General features: G+C 41.5%; 1 protein-coding gene across 3 annotated transcripts in view; it reads left to right on the forward strand.

Moving 5' to 3' along the window:
• The window catches only part of TMEM94 (transmembrane protein 94), a 413,777-nt gene that overhangs the window by 352,977 nt on the left and 39,027 nt on the right, over positions 1–21,773 (forward strand). For all 3 annotated transcript variants that reach the window (XM_056550488.1, XM_056550490.1, XM_056550491.1), the window contains 4 exons: positions 7,698–7,846; positions 8,289–8,383; positions 8,462–8,555; positions 8,636–8,806. In XM_056550488.1, the coding sequence (XP_056406463.1) occupies positions 7,698–7,846; positions 8,289–8,383; positions 8,462–8,555; positions 8,636–8,806 (509 nt within the window). The remainder of the gene's footprint in view (positions 1–7,697; positions 7,847–8,288; positions 8,384–8,461; positions 8,556–8,635; positions 8,807–21,773) is intronic.

Below are 21,773 nucleotides of genomic sequence, written 5' to 3' on the forward strand. Positions count from 1 at the left end.
CGATTCGCCCCAGTTACGCTAATTTGTTCATGGGGCGATTCGAGTCCCTAATTATGGCACTGTATTTTAAGTCTGTTTTTTTCTTTCGTCGTTATATAGACGACCTCTTCCTGATCTGGGTAGGTACCAAACATGAAGCTGACCTTTTTGTACATGAGCTGAATACTAATACATGGGGCATAAAATTTACTATGCATTATGCAGAAAGCTCCATTCAATTTTTAGACCTTGATATCCATAAAACAGCCGATGGCACTATTTCCACTAAGACTTTTTTCAAATCTGTTGATATTAACAGTTTCTTACAGTTCGACAGTGCACACTATCCAAGCTGGCTAAGAGGGGTGCCCTTCGGCCAGTATTTACGAATTCGCAGAAACTGTACTTCTGATTCAGATTTTATTTCTCAAGCTGAGGTTTTAAAACAACGCTTCATACAGAAGGGCTATCCTAAATCGCTCTTAACTAAGGCATACATGAAGGTGAAGGATAAAAAACAATCTGATTTGGTTACATCTACTCCCAAAAAATCGAGTTCCAATCAGCCTCATAACCCCTTTAGATATAATTTTGTTACAAATTTCAATATTGAGGCATCTAATATTAGAAAAATACTAACTAAAACTGGCCCATTATTCAAAATGATAAAATTTTAAATCAAATAATTCCCCCAGTTCCTAATGTCACTTACAGACGTTCTAAAAATCTTAGCAATTTGTTAGCCCCCAGTAGATTTTCCCAACATCTTACACCACAAAATATTTGTTCCTTTAAACCATATTGTTTCCCTTGTAAAAAAAAGTCGCTGCCTTTGTTGCGAATGGATCATCCAAACTGACACTTTTTCTTCCTATTCCACACAACAAACATTTAAAATAAAAGATTCATTAAATTGCGACACCACTTTTGCTATCTATCTATTAACCTGTGGTTGCGACCGCCAATATGTTGGCCGCACCACACAAACGGTGCGCTCCAGGATGAACAAGCACAGATGGAACATAAAACATGGTTTTTTGTTGCATAGTCTGTCCCGACACTTCACTCTTCACCATCAAAAAAATACTGAAACTTTGAAATTAATCATTTTAGAAACTATCCCCATTCATTTACCTAACAGAATACAAAGATTAAATAATCGTGAATCCTTCTGGATTCACAAATTACATACTTTGCACCCTCAAGGTTTTAATGAATGTATCGATACAGTTAAATAATCTGATAAATTAGGGTTTATAATATTCCATTTCTTCTAATGCATTAATCTCCAAAATATTACATCTTTACCTGTTTTTTTCGTTGTTCCTTCTGTGCTGTTCACCCTGGAGCGCCCCACTGTTTATTTATTATTTCTTATGTTTTATTATCCAAGTTCCGTTCTTTCTTGTTGTCTTTTCTTTTTTGCATACAGAAACCTCTGTATCTTTTATTTATTTATTTTTTTATATATTTTTTGTTGTTTGTAAATTTTGATCTTTTTACGAATATTCACACCCTGCGTTTTTGCCGGGTGCTGTATTCAATACCGCACTAGTTATTCTAGTTCATTTTTCTCACTTCTTTTAAGTAGTGTTCATATGTCACCCTCTGGTCAGTTGCGATTTGTTTTACCGCACTGTTTATTTTACTTTATTTATACTGTCATTACCCATTTAAATAATGCAGCGATATACAAATCAATTTTTTACTCTTTGAACTAACACACATAGCATCTTATAGGTCCGTATTCTTTTATATTTTATATTTTGAAATAATATCCAACTTGCGTTGTTTGATGCCGCACCGGTGACTAAGCGGTGTGATTGCTTTAGTCGCATGTGGGGTATATTCACACCACATGCGATAATTATATTATATTTATATGTTTATATGATTTCATTGTGCTTTTGAATTATTGTTTCATTATTATTTTTGTGACTGTTGTCTGTCTATTTATATTTATTTATATTTCTCTATATCTTTTATACATTGTCACATCCATATGTGGATATGTAATTTTATGCAACAACTCTTCAAAAAGTACTCTAATGGTTAATTCCTGGAGGTATATATATCTGTTACCAGCCTTCTCTTGTCATGCCTGATGAAGCTGCGCATGCGCAGCGAAACGCGTTGCATCTAATAAATCCATTGATTTTACTTGGCTGCCTGATGGTTCCTCTCTGCGCCAGACAAACTCCTGAATCCATGGTCATTCGGTTTTGATTCTACTCACCTTAAAGGGATACTCTGGTGGAAAACTTTTTTTTAAGAAAGTTAAACAGATTTGTAAATGAAAAATACAATGTAGCCCGGACCTTCTAGGTGAGTAAAAAATGGATATACGGGTAGGTAGCAGAGTGAGAGCGCAAATGATGGTACAGTTCATGAAGTGTAACTGGCCATAGAATTTGGGCACGAAATTCTACGGCCAGTTACACTTCATGAACTGTACCATCATTTGCGCTCTCACTCTGCTACCTACCCGGTTCAGCAGTTCAGATCCATCCCGGTGCAATTATCCTGGTGTAGCCATCCCGGCTCTGACGTCAGACGCCGGCACCACGAGGTGAACTTCCAGCCCTCCAGTACATGGTCCTGTCTACCAATTAATGAAGCGGTGAGGAATACCAACTCTAGCGCACGCCAGCGCCAGCAGTCCCCGGACACCATCACGATCTTCGGCGCCTGCCAGCGCCTTATCCGACAGCGACTGCCACCACGCTCAGACCCTACTGGACCAGGCTCACAATTGGAAGCACCGCACAGTGAACTGTGCACACCACGGACACTCAGCTATTGCGGGAGCAATATTCACCGCCTGAGCTACAATTTACAGACCGGTAACAATTTCTAATAACACAGACTGTTTGCTACTGTATCTAAAAAGGGACATATTTACCCTAAACATCTAGAAGAGCAACTTTCTAATATATCTGCATGGTACAGATCTTACTCTGCTATTTTATTCTATTACTCTATGCCAAGTGTATAATTTTAATATTATTGCCTAATATATTGTTAGGTTGCCTTTTATTATGTATGTTCTTCTCACAAGGGCCCTGTGAGAAGTGGTGAAATCTTATTTTTATAAATAAATGATAATTATTATTGAAGCACGATCCACGTATATCCATTTTTTACTCACCTAGAAGGTCCGGGCTACATTGTATTTTTTGGTTTTCCTTTTCTAGCAATTAAGGTATAGTTGCTTGCCCCGTTGACCTCGGTGCGTAATAGTTGTGAGCTGCACACACCTACATAGTTTTTTCTTTCCAGATTTGTAAATGACTTCTATTAAAAAGTCTTAATCCTTCCAGCACTTATTAACTGCTGTATACTACAGAAGAAATTCTCTTCTATTTGGGATTTCTTTTCTGTCGCGACCACAGTGCTCTCTGCTGACACCTCTGTACATTTTTTGGGGAAATGTCCAGAGCAGCATATGTTTGCCATGGGGATTTTCTCCTGCTCTGGACAGTTTCTAAAATGGAAAGATGTGTCAGCAGAGAGCACTATGGTCTTGACAGAAAAGAAATCCCAAATAGAAAAGAATTTGTTCTGTAGTATATAGCTGCTAATAAGTACTGGAAGGATTATAAAATTTTAATAGAAATAATTTAGATATCTAGCAAACAACAGAGCACGTACGTGCACTCACCGCTCAGTGGAGACCATTGTGTGTAGAAGTCCGGTAACGGGAAGCTGGATAACAGCATCAGCGCAGGTAGAATGGCGCTCGGAGGCTACGCGAGCAGTTTTGCACGTACATGCGTGCTTCTTCCTGCCTCAAGTGCGTGAGGCCGGAAGAAGCACGCACTTATGTGCGAAACTGCCGGCGTAGCCTCCGAGCGCCATTCTACCTGCGCTGATTCTTTGATCCAGCTTCCCGTTACCGGACTTCTACACACAACGGCCTCCACTGAGCGGTGACTGCACGTACGTGCTCTGTTGTTTGCTGGACACTGAGGACAAGCAGGGTTCTGTACACTGAGGACATGCAGGGCTCCTGGACACTGAGGAAGCAGGCCGGGTGCACTGATCTTCGGCAGCAGCAGTAAACTATGGCACTTCCGGATGTGAAGTTCACGTGACCTAAGAGCCGCTCCCAGGCAGCCACTGCGGTTCTCTTACAGGGCTGCCGTGGCTGTCTGGGAGATGCGACACAGCAGCCAGTGACATCGTTCCCCGCCGGCTAAAACACAGACACAGCGGTCGGGTGGCACGGGCTGCGGGCAATTAAAAAAAATGTTTTTATTATTTAATGTGACAGGCGGCGGACAGCACGGGCCCTTTTCCCGGCCTGGCCTTTGGATCAGTCCGCCCCGTGGGAAAAACAGATAAAAGCCACAAAAATAGAGACAGACTCATTGCCAAAGAGAGTAAAACTAACCCCAAAATTATGTTTCACTATATAAATAGCAAAAAGGTCAAAAATGAAAGTGTAGGCCCTTTCAAAAATGATGAGGAAGAAATTAGACGGATCAGGAAAAAGCAAATATAGTTATCAAATTCTTCTCCACTGTATTCACCGAGGAAAATTAAATGCCAGATGAAATACAGTGAGGTGAGGTAAACTCCCCAGTACAGGTCACCTGTCTAACCCAGGAGGAAGTACAGTGCCGCCTACAAAAAATCAAAATAGACAAAATCGCCAGGTCCAGATGGCATTCACCCCTGTGTTCTAAAGGAATTAATTAATGTAATAGACAGACCCTATTTTTAATATTCAGGAACCCTATAGGAACAGGGACTGTTCCCCAGGACTGGCGCATGGCAAATGTGGTGCCATCATTTAAAAAGGGGTCAAAACGTGACCCCGGGAATTATAGGCCTGTTGTATGTAAATTGTTTGAGGGTTTTCTAAGAGATGCTATTTTGGAGTTTCTTGATAAAAATAAATGTATGAGCATGGCTTTATGAGGGCTCAGTCCTGTATGACTAACCTGATCCAGACTGGACATGGGGGGGAATCGCTGGATGTCGTATATCTGGATTTTTCCAAAGCATTTGATACGGTGCCACATAAAAGATTGGTGCATAAAATAAGAAGGATTGGGCTGGGGGAGAATGTGTGTGAGTGGGTAAGTAACTGGCTCAGTTACTCAGGCAACAGAGTGTGGTTATTAAGGGTACTTATTCTGATTGGGTGACTGTTACTAGTGGGGTACCACAGGGGTCAGTCTTGGGTCCTATTCTATTTAACATATTCATTGATGACCTTGTAGAGGGGTTGAATAGTAGAGTAGCAATCTTTGCAACTGATACTAACTAAACTCTGTAAAGTGGTAAACACTATGTTACAAATGGATCTGGATAGGTTGGAGCTTTGGGATGGGAATTGGCAGATGAGGTTCAACACTGATAAATGTAAGGTAATGCACATGGGGAGGAAATATCTGGGCTGGGATTATGTATTAAATGAGGGAACACTTGGGACGACTGACGTGGAAAAGGAATTAGGGGTCTTAGTTAACAGTAAATTTAGCTGTAGTGACCAGTGTCGGGCAGCTGCTGCCAAGGCAAATAAAATCATGGGGTGCAAAATCAAGGGGGCATAGATGCCCACAACAAGAAAATAATTCAGACCACACATAGAATACTCTGTACAGTACTGGGCACCAGTGTACAAGAAAGATATAGTGGAGCTGGAGAGGGTTCAAAGACGGGTAACCAGGTTAATACGGGGAATGGGGGGACTACAGTACCCAGAAAGATTATCAGAATTAGGGTTATTTAGTTTAAACGAAAGAAGGCTTAGGGGAGACCTAATAACTATGTATAAATATATCAGGAGACTGTACAAAGATCTCTCCCATGATCTATTTATACCCAGGACTGTATCTATATCAAGGGGGCATCCTCTATGTCTTGAGTAAAGAAGGTTTCTACACCAGCACAGACAGGGGTTCTTTACTGTAAGAGCAGTGAGACTGTGGAATTCTCTGCCTGAGGAGGTGGTCAAGGTGAACTCTGTAAAAGAGTTCAAAACGGGTCTGGGTGCCTTTTTGGAGAATAATAACATCGCTAGTTATGTATACTAGATTATAGGGACAGAATTGGAGTCTGGAAGGAATTTTTACCTCTAGTATTAGGGTTTTTGGCCTTCCTCTGGATCAACTCAGTAGGGGCTCATTAGGGTTATAGGTTGAACTTGATGGACTCTGGTCTTTTTTCAACCTTATGAACTATGTAAGGAGGAAAAAACGAAATTGCAAAAACGGAAAAATGCTGAGTCCTTAAGGGGTTAAAATAGGTGCATATTAGTGTATATATCTCTAAAGTTTTGACTCTGGCGATCTTAAAGGGGTTATCCACCATAAGGTGATTTTAGCACCTACTTGCCTAATAGTAATGGACATGCTCAGGAAGGATCTTCGCTTGTCTTTGGGTTAAATGGCTATGTTGTGAGATTACCATAAAGCTGTGGCTATCTTTTTGTGAACCTCAGTATTTCCTGTTGAAGTTTTGTTTTTTACTACAAATCCCAGAGTTACTTTCCTACTTCCCACACATCAGCCACCCCACCCATTGAACAACAAACAGGCTAGATTCTATGAAAAAGGTCAGTGCTTTCTAATCAGGGTCCCTCCAGCTGTTGATAATTCCCTGTGGTCGCTCCACCCATTGAAGCAGACAGGCTCATGTCATCACCTGAGTAGTGATGTCAGGTCTCGGCCGCGCTGCATCCTGGGAAATACCCGAGACAGGTGTCATTTTGTATGCTGTTGAAAATGAACATCCAGAGTAGAGATGAGCGAACTTACAGTAAATTTGATTCGTCACAAACTTCTTGGCTTGGCAGTTGATGACTTTTCCTGCGTAAATTAGTTCAGCCTTCAGGTGCTCCGGTGGGCTGGAAAAGGTGGATACATTCCTAGGAAAGAGTCTCCTAGGACTGTATCCACCTTTTCCAGCCCACCGTAGCACCTGAAAGCTGAACTAATTTATGCAGGAAAAGTCATCAACTGCCGAGCCGAGAAGTTCGTGACGAATCGAATTTACTGTAAGTTCGCTCATCTCTAATCCAGAGCAAAGATCACATTAGAATATGAGACCAGCTGTTAGAGACAGGTACAGACACTATATTATGAACTACATTAAATTTACAGCCCCTGTAGCATAATCAAATAAAAATAGTTCCTGGAATACCCCTTTAATGAATACTGTGGAAGGAAGGGCTGCTTGACCTTTATGCAAATCTAATTTCCTGACCCGAGAAAGAGGTGGACACTCTCCAAGGTTGCTGTAATGGGCTCTAGGAAAAACTGTCTGGTTCTTGTTGCAGTTCAGGCCAAAATGTAGGAACTTTTTTTTGATTTTAGCTTCTCTATTTATTCAGTTTACTTTACTTAACTGTCCATATTTTTTGCTTGGCCACATAGTAGGACACTGAAAGAGAGGAGAGCACCCTATTGGCTTTCAGGGCATCATTTTATGAATTATAGACCCCACTCCATTCCTACAAAGGTTTGAAGCTGGCAGAACAATACTGTGCCCCCAGAAGGGACACCATTTTAAAAATGAACCCCTCTAAAGTATTTATTTAGGGCAGCAATGAGAATTTTGATTCTTTACTGTGTGACTGGGATTATTACAGTGTAGTTAGTGAAGTTTATCTCCCCTATTGTTTCAGTTTACCATACTAAACTGTCCAGAGTATCACATTGTATATGTGTCTAGATTTGTCTGATGGTCCATTTCTCCTCCATTCTCAGACCCAGCACTATTTCCTGCTGTGTTTCCTGTTGAAGTTCCTCCCTTCTTCCCTCTGCTGTCTGGCCTGCTTCTGGTTTTCTCTGCAGACCTTCTGTGAATTATCCTCCCATAGCAACATTACAAACTGTTCCGGGATTGCTGAATACAGGTATGGGAAAGAATGTAAATACTAGTATCTTAATTGTTCTTAAAGGGGTACTCCGGTGGAAAACATTATTATAATTTTTTTATTTATTTATTTATAATTTTTTTTGTCAGTTCAACAGGTGCCAGAAAGTTAAACAAATTTGTAAATGACTTCTATTTAAAAATCTGAATCCTTCCAGTACTTATCAGATGCTGTATGCTTCACAGGAAGTTGTATTTCTTTCTGGAGTTCTTTTCAGTCTGACCACAGTGCTTTCTGCTGACACTTCTGTCCATGTCAGGAACTGTCCAGAGTACAAGCAAATCCCCCATAGCAAACCTAACAAATCTGTTTAACTTTCTGGCACCAGCTGATTAAAAAAAATGTTTTCCTCCAGAGTAACCCTTTAATGTTAGCATATACATTATGTCTGATGTCATTTACCATATTTACTTCCTTACAGCAACTCTCCTGGAGCGCCTGATTGGTTTGGCTCCCTTTCTGGGGCACTTCTCTTAACTCAGAAATTGTGTGCTTGTCTCATTGTTTTGCATACAGGTGAGTATTGTACTATATTGTAGATCTGGGGAAGACAGTGAGTTTTGTAAAAATGTAATTAATCACATTTTCTTACAGTTTTTATCTCTGTCAGTCATGTCCATCGATCAAAGCCACTGTGGAAGAGAAACCCCTTTAGTAACATTTGGTGGAGTTTGACTCTTCCTGTGTTGTAAGTATCAGGCTATTATGTAGAACAATGCATGCTTTCTTATTTTTTATATGCTGCTTAGTTTTTATATTGTTTCTTAGGTTACTGGCACAGGGTTTTCAGACAGCCCTAGACCTGCACTTCTGGGCAAACACTGATGCATCTCTCACTTTTAACATATGGGACATCCCCCTGTTGGCATGGTTGCTGGGGCCACTCTCGCTTGTTCTTGTTCTTATCAACAATGAGATTGTCAAATTGCACGAGATCAGGTATGCAAAAAGGCCCAATTCTCCATTGTAATACATGCACCTTTTATTTGTCACTGTAAAACTACAGTAGACCTTATTCAAATGTTTTTTGTATTTGTTTAACTATCCATGTTCCGGATGTTACACCCAGACCACTGTGGTTTTAGTTAAACAATGTTACAGTAACATTGCAAAATCTGTGTGATGCAGTTTAGTTTAGTAGATTTATGAGTGTTACATCCAGAATACAGACTGATAACCACAGGTACAATTGACCGTCTGAATGAGACCTCAGGCTCTGCTCACACTTGGGTGGTTGCTTTTCCATTAGGTTTTGATATGTTGTAGAGCTCTTACACATAGATATTATTAAATTGAGGAGAAGGATAAAAAATGAACCAAAAAAAAAACACTGATCATGATAGCTCCATTTAACCCCTTAAGTCTTTCAGGACAATGGACATAAATGTATGTCCTGTACCCTGGTACTTAGCGAACCAGGATGCACATTTACCATCTGACCATGAAGGAGTTGCACTCGCTTCATAGACTGTGATGGCAATATCAATGTTCTCAGTCCTTAACCCCTTACGTGCAATGATCAATAGCGATAAGGCACTTAAGCGCAGCAATGACAATGTCCCTTACCGATCTGTACCCTCATAACATGTATGCAGGGTTCTGATCAGTTCACAGGCTCGCCTGAGGTTCTCTCACTCCTAATATTGCAGATTTTTGGTCACATTACATCCCAGAAGAAAAAAAACGAAGAAAAAATGACCAAAAAATCATATATGCGCAAAAGTGTTGCCAATAAAAACTGTTCTTGGCGGAAAAACAAAAGTTATAGTGGTCAGAATATAGCAATTTTATACATACTTATTTTGTTATTAAAGTATGACCTTTTTTTTTCAGGCAGTACAATAATAGATAAGCTGTGTAAACATAGGTATCATTTTAATCGTCTTGACCCACAGAACAGAGATAACATCTCAGTCTTACTGTAAAGTGCACTTCATGCAAACATACAAACCCTCAAAATTGGCAAAGGGGAGTTTTGTTTAGTTTTTTACTTTTTCCAACAAATACTTTTTGGTTGCACAATACATTTTATTGTAAAATGAAAAGTGTTAATACAAAGTACAATTGTTCTTGCAAAAAACAAGCCCTCATATGGGCCTGTGGATGGAAAAGAATATTGGGGGAGATTTAGCAAAACCTGTAAAGAGGGAAACTTTGAGTTGCCCATAACGATCAGATTGCTTCTTTAATTTTTCAGAGGCCCTTTCAAAAATCAAAGAAGTAATCTGATTGGTTGCTATAGGTAACTCAGCAACTTTTCCTCTGGGCAGGTTTTGATAAATCTTCCCCTATGTCTCTTGAAAGAGGAGAGGAAAAAGGGAAAACACACAAAAAGGAAATTTGATAACTGCTGCTGCTGACCCAACCCAGCCCTCCTACTCAGCTCACTACTGAGTGCCCACCTGACTTGTGGACCTAACAGAGCTGTGACAGTGCCATTATATGAATTATAGATCCCACTCCATGCCTGCAAAGGATTGGAATGATCTATGTAGAAAAGGGAAACAGCAGAGCTCCACATAGCGTAGTAAGTTCGCAAGATACTTAAGATGTACAGTGGGAGAGAAAATCCCTTTCGGGTAACCGCTCACCTGCTGATGTTGTGTAAAAGCCACAACAACTAGTAGAGCGTTTAACGATGAAGTGAAATTGTGCAACCACCAGGTGGCAGTCTGATCCACTGGATACAACAATGGACACAAGGTGTGATGGAAGTAATGCCGTGCTGTTAGTCGTCACTCCATAAGGTAAAAATCAGGGGTACTGCTGAATTCTTACGTTTTTTAAACACACAACGCGTTTCAAGGCCGGAATGGCCTTTTTATCAGGCGTGCACAATAGAACAAAACACATGTATATAAAGGAATCAGAATACACGTCACTTCCGTGGGAGTGACGGACATTCAGATACGCTCAAATTAGATTCCATAGCACTATATAGAATATATAAAATGTAATACATATACAGTGGTCCCCCAACATACGATGGTAATTCGTTACAAACGACCCATCGTTTGTCGAATCCATTGTATGTTGAGGGATTCGTGCAATGTAAGGTATAGGAAGTTATACTCACCTGTCCACCCCGGTCCGGACCTCGTCCTCACCGCTCCCGATGCTGTCCCAGGGGCTCCCGATGCTGCTCCGGCGTCTTCTTCGGGATCCTCCGGCTTTTTCCGCATCTTCTCCGGTGTCCGGGCCTCGCTTTCTGGTGACGTTATTACGTTGCGGCGCCGGGACTGCGTGTGCAGCGACGTAATAACGACGCCGGAAAGCGAGGCCCGGACCCCGGAGAAGATGCAGAAAACGCCAGGGGATCGCAAAGTGGACCCGGAGCAGCGGGGATAGGTAAGTGAACCTGTCCGGGATGCTTAAACTGCTATCCGACAGCAGCTTAAGTATTTTGCGCTGTCGGATAGCAGTTAATGCGATGGCCCCGACATATAAAAGCATCGCATGTCGATGCTGACATCGACATGCGATGGCCTCTGAGAGGCCATCGTATGTCTATTTGATCATATGTCGGGGCCATCGCATGTCGGGGGGTTACTGTACAATCACAACAAAAGTATCACAATAAGAATAAAGATGAAACACTAGTGTGCAAAAGGATTATGTAATAGTTCTTTCAATCGTCTCATTCAATCCTTCCGGGTATAACGTGTTAACCCTAAAAATCCAGAAGGATTCCTGATTGATTAACTGCTGAAAGCGATTTCGACAATTCTCAGGGATGGAGTCATTGACACATAAAGATATTGACTCATATCACCAGCATGCACTATTGTTATAAGGCGGGATAAGCTGTGGAGCATAAACTTGATATTTATGTTATGTCGGTGCTTATTAATTCTAGCTCGCAGTGTTTGAATGGTCCAACCTACGTATTGAATACCGCACTGGCAAGTTAATAAATACAATACAATAAAAAGAGGAAACAGACAGACCTCTAGGTATATATAGGTGATGAAATGGATTTCTGTGCAAATGTGGGCTAGGTAAAGTGAGTGCAAATGTGGTGTGGAAAAATTGGTATAAAAAATATATAATGTAAAAAAAATTGTAAAAATAAATAAATTATATATATATAATGTAAAAAAAAATTAGAATGAATGGGTGATGTAAAATAGGTGAGTGGTGAATATGTGAGAGGTGAAGAGATATCATAATGTATAATTTAAATATATAATTAGAAAAGCTGGTTTAAACAAGTATGTTCAAATTTATTAATATTAAAATATTTCATAACTTATAAGTCCAAGCAGGGCCCTTGCTGTGGACTGTAAGCATAAATATAACAATTAAAAAACAGGTAAGAGTAGATAGGAATAATAGTACAATAAAATAATTTATAGTTAATACTGCCACCCGTAAGTTGGTTGGAAAAGCCGTTAATTGAATCCAAGGTATCAGTAGTTTTAGGTAGATAGTGGATATAGTTAGTAGTAAGTTTGTAACAAATGAGCACCGATATTGTAGCAAGTTTGAGACAAGTTTGTATCAAGAGGTTGGTGCTGTGCACCACTCACCGCACCACTTGCAGGCTTCTCCGGGTTGATCAGACCTCGCTGCTGGGGACTGGCACAGCTGTGCGGCCGGCCTGGATGTAGTGTCCGAGAGCTTGTCTAGATGGAATGTCGAACCCGGAGTGGCACAGATGACTGGCCGAAGATGGTTGGCGGTGGAGGGGTAGCGCCGGTCCGGCGGTGAGTGTGGGCATACAGCTGCCTAATGTAGAAGCACTGTAAACTGCGCGTCAAGGCAGTGGGCTAGAAACCAGGGGGTTCCAGCAGTTGCAAGTAACAGGAACGGCATGTTCTTCAGGGTGGGCTGTGTAGGCAGATAGGCTAAACGCGTTTCGGGGTATCCCCTTCCTCAGTAGCAATGTAATGTCTGCCATAGGTGACACTTTTAATGACAGTTGTTAATTTGTGATGACACAGGTGTGATCCTTAGTGAACATAAAAATGTGGGCTGGATTCTAGATCACAGAAAACCTGTACTGGATTATAATTGCTCAGACATATAGTATGTTTGTCAAAACCAGCTTGTTGAATTGTGTGTAATGAAATAAAAAGAAATAAAAATGGAAATAAAATGAAAATAAAAATAACAGGATAAATAGAGTAAATAAAAATAGGAATTGTAGTGCAAAAATAGTGGTATAGGAATGTGTAAGCATGAGGAATGTAGTGCAATAAAACATTTAAGTTAAAATGTTGGAGAGTGAATATAATTGAGTTGTGATAAAAATGTGTTCTGAATATATATGTATTTTTTATTGGTAAAAAAAAATATATAGGTAGAATTATGTAAAAGTGATGCAAAAATGGTGAATTGATTATCAGATAAAATAAAAAAAATTTGTACTTAAAAATGTTTTTTTTTTTTTTAAATGGATAAAATATATATATATATATATATATATATATATCAAAAAATGTTGCAGTATCTTGTAATACCTTTTTTATTGGACTAACAGCATTTTGTAGAGACAAGCTTTCGGGATTCCTCCCTTTATCAAGTCCAAAGCAAATCTAAGCTCACAAGTAGAAGACACAGGTTGGACTTGATAAAGGGAGGACTAGCACGGCTACTCACTGGACTAACACGGCTACTCAAATTTACTATATATATATATATATATATATATATATATATACATATATAATGTGTGTGTGTAATTGAATAACTCTCTTATATTGAACCTAACAAATTGAACCTAAATTATTATTTTTTTTTTTCATACATAAAACCTAAAATTTTTATATAAAACCAAAAATTTTGAATTCGGAATTTAATCCCCTAGGTTCTATAGTTTCGAGTTCGTAGATTTTTCTAGCCTCAGCTCTGGACATTTTGGAGATATAATTACCACCTCTCCATTCTATTTTGATTTTTTCTATTCCAATGTAGATTAACTGAGAAGGGTCTTAGTTATGGAACTGTTTGAAATATTTCATAGCACTTATACCCTTCTCTTCTAAAGTTTTTGAGTATAAAGCACTAACATCAAGACTTAAAAAGCTAAACCCAGATCAATTGTGTGCAATCTCTAAGAAATGCTGGTAATTCTATTACATATTGTTGAAGAAAGAGATCCACTTAGTGAGATAGGTGACTAATTATTGCACCTATCCTGGAAATAATAGGCCTCCCAGGAGTTTTTTTCTCATATTTATGAACCTTTGGGAGGTAGTAAAAAAATAGGAGTCTGAAAATTCTTTATTTTTTAAAAATCCCGTTCCTGTTTGTCTAAAATATTATTTTCAATTGATGACTGAATAAGGTTATTATATTCCTTAGATATGTGGATAGAAGGGTCCTCATCTAATTCAGAATAAAAATTTGTATCGGCAAAAATGTGTAGAGCTTCAACAATATAATTTTGGTGATTCAGTAAAACTGTCCCACCTCCCTTATCTGCAGGGCGGATAATCAAGCTATCATTATTTCTTAGAATCTTCAAGGATATTCTTTCGCTCTTAGATAACTTACCATTAAAATTACACACTGGACGTTCGTTTATTTTTCTTGGAAACTAAAGCATAAAAAGTTTCAATAAAATTACCTTTTGACGTAACTGGATAAAATGTGGATTTCATATATACTTCTACATGCTTAATAGTAGTATCCACATTTTCAATGGTATCCAAAGTAGTTGGTATTGCACTAATCCCAGAGAAAAAAATAGGAGTATGAAAATTCTTTATTTAAAAAAAATCCTGTTTGTCTAAAATATTATTTTCAATTGCCGACTGAATAAGGTTATTATATTCCTTAGATGTGTGGATAGAAGGGTCCTCATCTAATTTAGAATAATAATTTGTATCGGGTAAAATGTGTAGAGCTTCAGCAATATAATTTTGGCGATCCAGTTAAACTGTCCCACCTCCCAGAGGTTGTGGGTTCACGATTGTTAATTCCCATTGGAAACATAGTAAGAACAGTTTGAAGGATAAAACTACTAATTCCTTAAAAACTGCCTCTAAACCCACGACCTCTGTAGAGGGAATTCTGATATAAATGTGGTGAATGAAATGAGAATTCAAGCAGAAACTGGTAAAATATTTAATACCTTTATAATCACGGCTGATATTCATCCCATACCTGTTGGTGAATATACTTCTATCCCGGCGAGTGATGATCAGAGTATTGAGCAGTTACAGGAGGATGTTTTTAACGCATCACTTACTACCATCCATGACACTAAGGCCAGCACTCACATTGGGGATCTCACGATTGAAGTTGCTCCTGAGACTATGGGATCTCTTTCCATAGAAGATAGTCCCTGTAATTTATCCTCTTTCTTGGAAGTGTCTTTTTTAGGTTGCCATCCGGTACGTGCACACACTGCGGTATTAAACCCTGTAATCTTGAGCCCGAAATCACGGACGATCCCACGTTTTTTTCCCCCATTATCCACTCCAATTGTTCACCCTCGTTCACACTCCTCCAGTATAAACCTGGGAAGCTAAAAAAAGAAAACTAGAAAGCAACGGATGCAGGGGTGGAGCAAAGAAGTCACCACACAAAGGAAAAATAGTTAAAATCTTTAATTTGTCCTCTCATATATTATCGTAGAATAAAAGATCATTACTGTCCAAAAGGTTATCTTTCTGCCCTGCCACTACCCCTACCCCTGATCCTTTCCAACTTTGCTTTTTTTTTAGATTTTAATGAATACACACAAACCCTTACACTTGCGAGATTTTTCTCTGGGATTAGTGCAATGCCAACTACTTTGGATACCATTGAAAATGTGGATACTACTATTAAGCATGTAGAAGTATATATGAAATCCACATTTTATCCAGTTACGTCAAAAGGTAATTTTATTGAAACTTTTTATGCTTTAGTTTCCAAGAAAAATAAACGAACGTCCAGTGTGTAATTTTAATGGTAAGTTATCTAAGAGCGAAAGAATATCCTTGAAGATTCTAAGAAATAATGATAGCTTGATTATCCGCCCTGCAGATAAGGGAGGTGGGACAGTTTTACTGGATCGCCAAAATTATATTGCTGAAGCTCTACACATTTTTGCCGATACTAATTTTTATTCTAAATTAGATGAGGACCCTTCTATCCACATATCTAAGGAATATAATAACCTTATTCAGTCATCAATTGAAAATAATATTTTAGACAAACAGGAACGGGATTTTTAAAAAATAAAGAATTTTCAGACTCCTATTTTTTTACTACCTCCCAAAGGTTCATAAAGATGAGAAAAAAAAACCCTGGGAGGCGTATTATTTCCGGGACAGGTACAATAACTAGTCACCTATCTCACTAAGTGGATCTCTTTCTTCAACAATATGTGATAGAATTACCAGCATTTCTTAGAGATTCCACACAATTGTTCGCTGAGATCCAATCTGAAAACTTCCCTTCTGGTTTAGCTTTTTAAGGCTTGATGTTAGTGCTTTATACTTAAATATTTTAGAAGAGAAGGGTATAAGTGCTATATAATATTTCTTTCAAATAGTTGTATTGTTGACACTCAAAGTGAATTTTAAATTCCATTTCATTTATTCTTGGCCATAATGTTTTTATATTTGATTACAACATGTATAGACAGGGGGGCGTGGCCTGCCGGTAGAGATGAGCGGTTTCACACTGTGAGTGCTCCCGCTCAGAACCTGCATTCTAAGCATCCAGCACCGAATCCTGGAGTCCTTGACACCCCTAACTTGCCTGAGGACCCGAGCTATGGCCCCTAAGGTGGATCCTAACAAAAATAAGGACCACACAGCTGTGGAGAAGCCCTGCGATTATGCCCATGCTGAGAAGCAAGATGGAACTGGACAGGCCGGAGTGCGCGCGTCTCATGCGGACACAGAGGGACAGGACACCCCTTACAAGACGCAGGCCCAGACCCTCCTGAACTAATCCTCCGGGAGGTGAGCGAAGCTCTCCTTTTAGCTATTCAAACGTGCTGGATGTCGCTTACTGGGAAGATGAAGGAGATCAGGGTGGATGTGGGCCTCCTCAGACAGGACATGCAGAACCTCCATGACCGGGTGGCTGAGACGGAGACTCACATCTCAACACTGAAGGACACTGTGCAGCCTCTCCCCGCCTCCCTTCACACAATGCAGGAGCAGTTAGAACTTGCAAGGCAGAATAATGACTACTTGGAGAAACGGCTACGCCGGAACAATATCCGGCTAATCGGATTGCCCGAACGTGTGGAGGGTCAGAACCCTGGGGCTTTTGTAGAGTCCTGGATAAAGGACTTCTTTCCGGAGGTTACTTTCTCTCCAGCATATGCAGTGGAGCGCGCACATCGTGTACCCTCGAGACCACCCATACCTGGGGCACCTCCACGCCCATTGCTGGCGCACTTTCTGAACTATAATGACAGGGACTTAATCCTCCGCTCTGCTAGGAGACTACCTGAAATTACAATGCATAATGCCAAGGTTTCTATCTTCCCTGATTTCTCCTCGGACCTGCCGCGAAAGAGAGCCTCCTTTACTTCCATCAAGTCCCGATTGCGGGAGAGGGGGGTCCCGTACTCTATGGCCTACCCTGCCTGTTTCAGGATCGTGGATGGGGACCGGGCCATGTTCTTCTCCACGCCGCAGGAGGGGGACAACTGGCTGAACCGATGGAGATAATTCTTGGCCACCATTTGCTGCTTTCAGCGTTTGAGTTGGATGCTGTTCTCCCCTGCTCCTGGGACGTCTGTTGTGACCATTCTTTGTGCCTGATGATCCAGAGGCCTGAGCTTGTGGACCTGCCTGTTCTAGATGCCTGGATGTGACCATAGAGGTACCCTGAAAGGGGACAGGTACTGTGACTCCCCTATATGGCCCTGTTCTTCTTCCCCCAACCCACTGTTGCCCTCCCATCCCATTCCCCTGCCGGGACTCTGCCTCACCCTGTCTCCTGCCCTGGTGAGGAGTCCTGCTTTCCTATGTGACTCCTGGACTTCTCCTGGTCTCTTTTCCCTATGGCATAAGCTGGATGCTCTGCAGTATCCCTTTCTCTCCCCCTTCCCGGATTTTGTTCCTGTGGTACTCCAATTGTCTACTCCCCAGCCTCTTGGTGGTCCCCCAGGTCCTCCTTTTTCCCTACTGGTGTCTTCTCGTATCCTTCCTGTTTTTCCATTTCTGCCTTCCTTTCTCATTTCTCTCCCCTCGGTTTCCTTACTCTCCCCCTTTTCTTTTCCTAAGCACTATCAAGGTTCTCCCTATTTCTATGTACGAGCAGGTTCGCCCCACTAGATGGAGCTGGTGCTCTATTAATGCTGTTAGAGCTGATAGATGGTTTCTTACTATCTTGTGTTTTGTATTCGGTCCCCCATGCTATTTGGGGGCCCACACTGTGTTGTCTCCTGCTATTGGCAAGTTTCATGTTATGTTCTCTCACACCACCACCTATGTCCTATCTGTTTGTCCCTGGTCCTTTGTTTGTTTGTCTTCTTTTGTTCTCTGGATAGGCGCTGACTGCTACCGTTTTTACTTTTCTAACCCATCAGTATGGCAGACCTCAGAGTGATGTAGTGGAATATTAGAAGAGCCCGCACCCCACGTAAGCATGCACTGGTCTTCACTCACATTAGGAGTTATCGCCCTCATATTGTAGCGTTACAAGAAACACATCTCACCCCCGACAGGGCTCACCAGCTCACTAAATCAGGAGTCCAATGGTCCTAACATTCCTTCCACACCTTTTTTTTTTCAGGGGGGTTTCTGTCCTGTTCAGTAGACTGGTAACATGGAAACCGGTCACAGTCCGTAAGGACCCACTAGGCCGTTATGTTTTTATAAATGCCTTCCTGAATAACATTCCCTTTGTATTATTGTTTTTTTATAATCCCCCTCCTGCCTCCATGGACGTCCTACACAAGGCGGTTACATTTGCAGCAGGTTACCCGTCCGCCCTTGTACTTTGTATGGGGGATTTCAATATGGTGCTAGATCCCTCGGTCGATAGACACAGCCCTAGGGGCGTTCCCCCGGTTACTGGTAGTACCCCTCTCTCCCAGTTTCTGGAGGAGGTGGGTTGGATAGATGTTTTTAGGTCTAGATACCCTAGAGCTAGGCAGTACTCATGTCATACCCTGGGCAGAAATGCGCTGTCCGGAATTGACCTTGCGTGTGGTAGCCCACTCCTTTTATCTACAGTCTCGGAGGTCTCTTATTAGTCATGGGCTGTCTCTGATCATTCCCCTTTACTGCTTGATATCTCCCTGGTCAGTTCTGGCACACCACGTTGGTGGAAAATCCACCCCTTTTGGTTGGATCAGTTTGGACCAAATGATCACATCCCGGATCAGCTTCAGGTTTTCCTTCAGGCCAATGCTCCAGAGGGATCCCCTGTGCTGGTCTGGGAGACGTTGAAGGCATATCTCAGGGGTTGATTGCGGTCTACTATCTCTTATATTAAAAAATCCACATCTAGGAGGGAGGAGGAGCTGGCCCAGAGTTGTGCTGAGCTAGAGGCCCGATATGTGTAGGACCCATCCGAGGCTAATCAAGTTGCATGGTTGCAGGAGGGGAGGCAATATTTGTTGCACCTTCACAAAAAAGCCAATAGGAAATTATTCTTTACAAAAAAGTTTTACTTTGAACATGGGAACCAATCTAGTAAATTATTAGCCCACATAGTCAAACAGAATTCGTCTGCTGCACCAATTCTTAAGCTTAGGGCCTCAGATGGGTCCATTTTGCTGGGCAGTGAGGAGATGGCTACTCGTTTCTCATCCTTTTATTCTGATCTTTATTCCTCACAGGTGCAGTACAGAGAGGCCCAGTTGGCCACCTACCTGGACGGCATTGCTTTCCCCTCTTTGCTGGCTGATTCTAGAGAAATTTTGGACGCTCGTCTCACCGTGCTGGAGCTCCAGGACGCCATAGCTGACATGACTAAGGGTGAATCTCCGGGCCCTTAAGGCCTGCCGTTGGAGATTTATCTGAGGTATTCAGAAGTGCTCCTCCCACCCCTGCTACAAATGTATGAGACTGCATTTGCAGATTGCACTCGGCCGGACTCTTTGTATGAGGAAACCATTCTAGTCCTCTTGAAACCGGATAAGGACCCCATGGAGTGCAGCTCTTACAGGCCAATGTCACTTCTTAATCTAGACTATAAACTTCTCACCAAAATCCTAGCCAATAGACTGAATAGATTTATATTGACAATAATTCATCCAGACCAATCTGGCTTTATGCCAGGTAAATCCACGTCGGATAATATCAGTCGTGTTTAGACTGCTGTCCAGGTGGGTGGAGCCTTGGGGGAGTGGGGTCACTGGGCCTTGGCGTCCCTAGATGCCACCAAGGCCTTCGACTCGTTGAATGGGGTTATCTCCTGGAAGTCCTTGGGAGCCCTGTTTGCGGTGGCGGTGGAGCCCCTTGCCCTCCGTATCCGGCAGGACCCTGACTTCCGTGGTAAGTCTATCGGAGGCAGGGAGGAACGTATTGGTTTGTATGCCGATGATATGGTGTTGCTTCTCTCCAACCCCTCTAGTATGTTATTGATTTAATGGACTGTTTTGGGTATTTCTCTGGTTTATTCATTAATTGGACCAAGTCTGCGATGATGCCGCTTTTGCATACAGATTGGCCCTCGGTTATGTGTGGTCTTCCGGTTGTCACAGAATTTAAGTACCTGGGGGTATAGATTAATAGAGACCCATTAATTGATCTAAATGCTAACGTTCTTTCCCTTATACCTTATGTCAAGTCCAAATTTCAAATCTGGCCCACACTGCCTCTATCGGTTACTGGCTGTATTAATCTTATTAAGCTCATCATTCTCCTCAAATGTCTATATGCACTAGAGCATGCGTCAGTCCCTCTCCCCAAGTCCTTTGATACCATTCATTCCCTTCTCTCCCAGCTTATTTGGGGCCCCGGCAGGCCCAAAATTCGCCTCACTACTTTGCAGCGCCCTAAACTAGAGCCAGGCTTTTCTCTACCGGATTTCTTTCTGTATTACTTGGCGGGCCAGCTGCGCTATCTCCGTCATTTAGGGGACTATGCCAGATGCAGAACATTCTTTAGATAGATTTGTCCCATCCCTAACCACCCGACTCCTGCTAGAGAGCTCTACTCTGGGAGGACGCGCATACTTGCCCCTCCATAAACTGGCTATTAAGGTCTGGCGTGCCACTAAGGTGACTATGGTTTCACGGATATACCCTCAGATACTCCGTTGTGGCATAACCCGAACTTCACACATATTGATAGTAATCTGGACCCAGCTTTCTGTCAGAATGTTGGGGTGCATACTCTAGGCCATTTGTTCCGTGACAACGTTCTATGTTCATTTGACCAACTGCAATCTAGGCATGCCTTACCTAGACATAGTTTCTTTAAGTATTTACAGCTGCATCATGACCTGAATGCTCAGTTTTTGTTGGGGAGCCCACCCATCTCTGCCTTTCCACTAATAGGGATTCTGAAATCACAGGGACCTAGGGTACTGTGTCCATCCTCTACACGTGTCTTATCCAGGCCAAGAACTCCGGCTCACAGTTGCCGGCTGTTCAGTATTGGCAGTCGCATATTCCTAACTTAACCAGGAATGACTGGGAGGAGATCCTATCCTCACATATGCAGATGTCTCCGGCTGCTAATAATAAACTTATCCAAATGAACATTATTCACTAAAGCTGTATTACTCATGCTAGACTTCACAGAATGGGTCGGTCTGCCTCTGATGCTTGTCACCTTGTGCCCGCAAATTGTGCCCTTCTTGCAGCATGTCCTCCGACTTCTTGCTAATATTGTGCAGCCTTCCCCTCCAATTGACCTTCTAATATGTCTATTTGGTGTATTAAAAGAGGAGATGTTCGCCCGTTCTTGCGGGAAACTTTTGTTCTTGGCCAGGAAAGCAGTTGCACTTAAGTGGATGGACCCACGCCCGCCTACCCTATCTCAATGGAAAGCAT

This window comes from Hyla sarda, chromosome 13, assembly GCF_029499605.1.
Source record: "Hyla sarda isolate aHylSar1 chromosome 13, aHylSar1.hap1, whole genome shotgun sequence".
Classification (NCBI taxonomy): Eukaryota; Metazoa; Chordata; class Amphibia; order Anura; family Hylidae; genus Hyla; species Hyla sarda.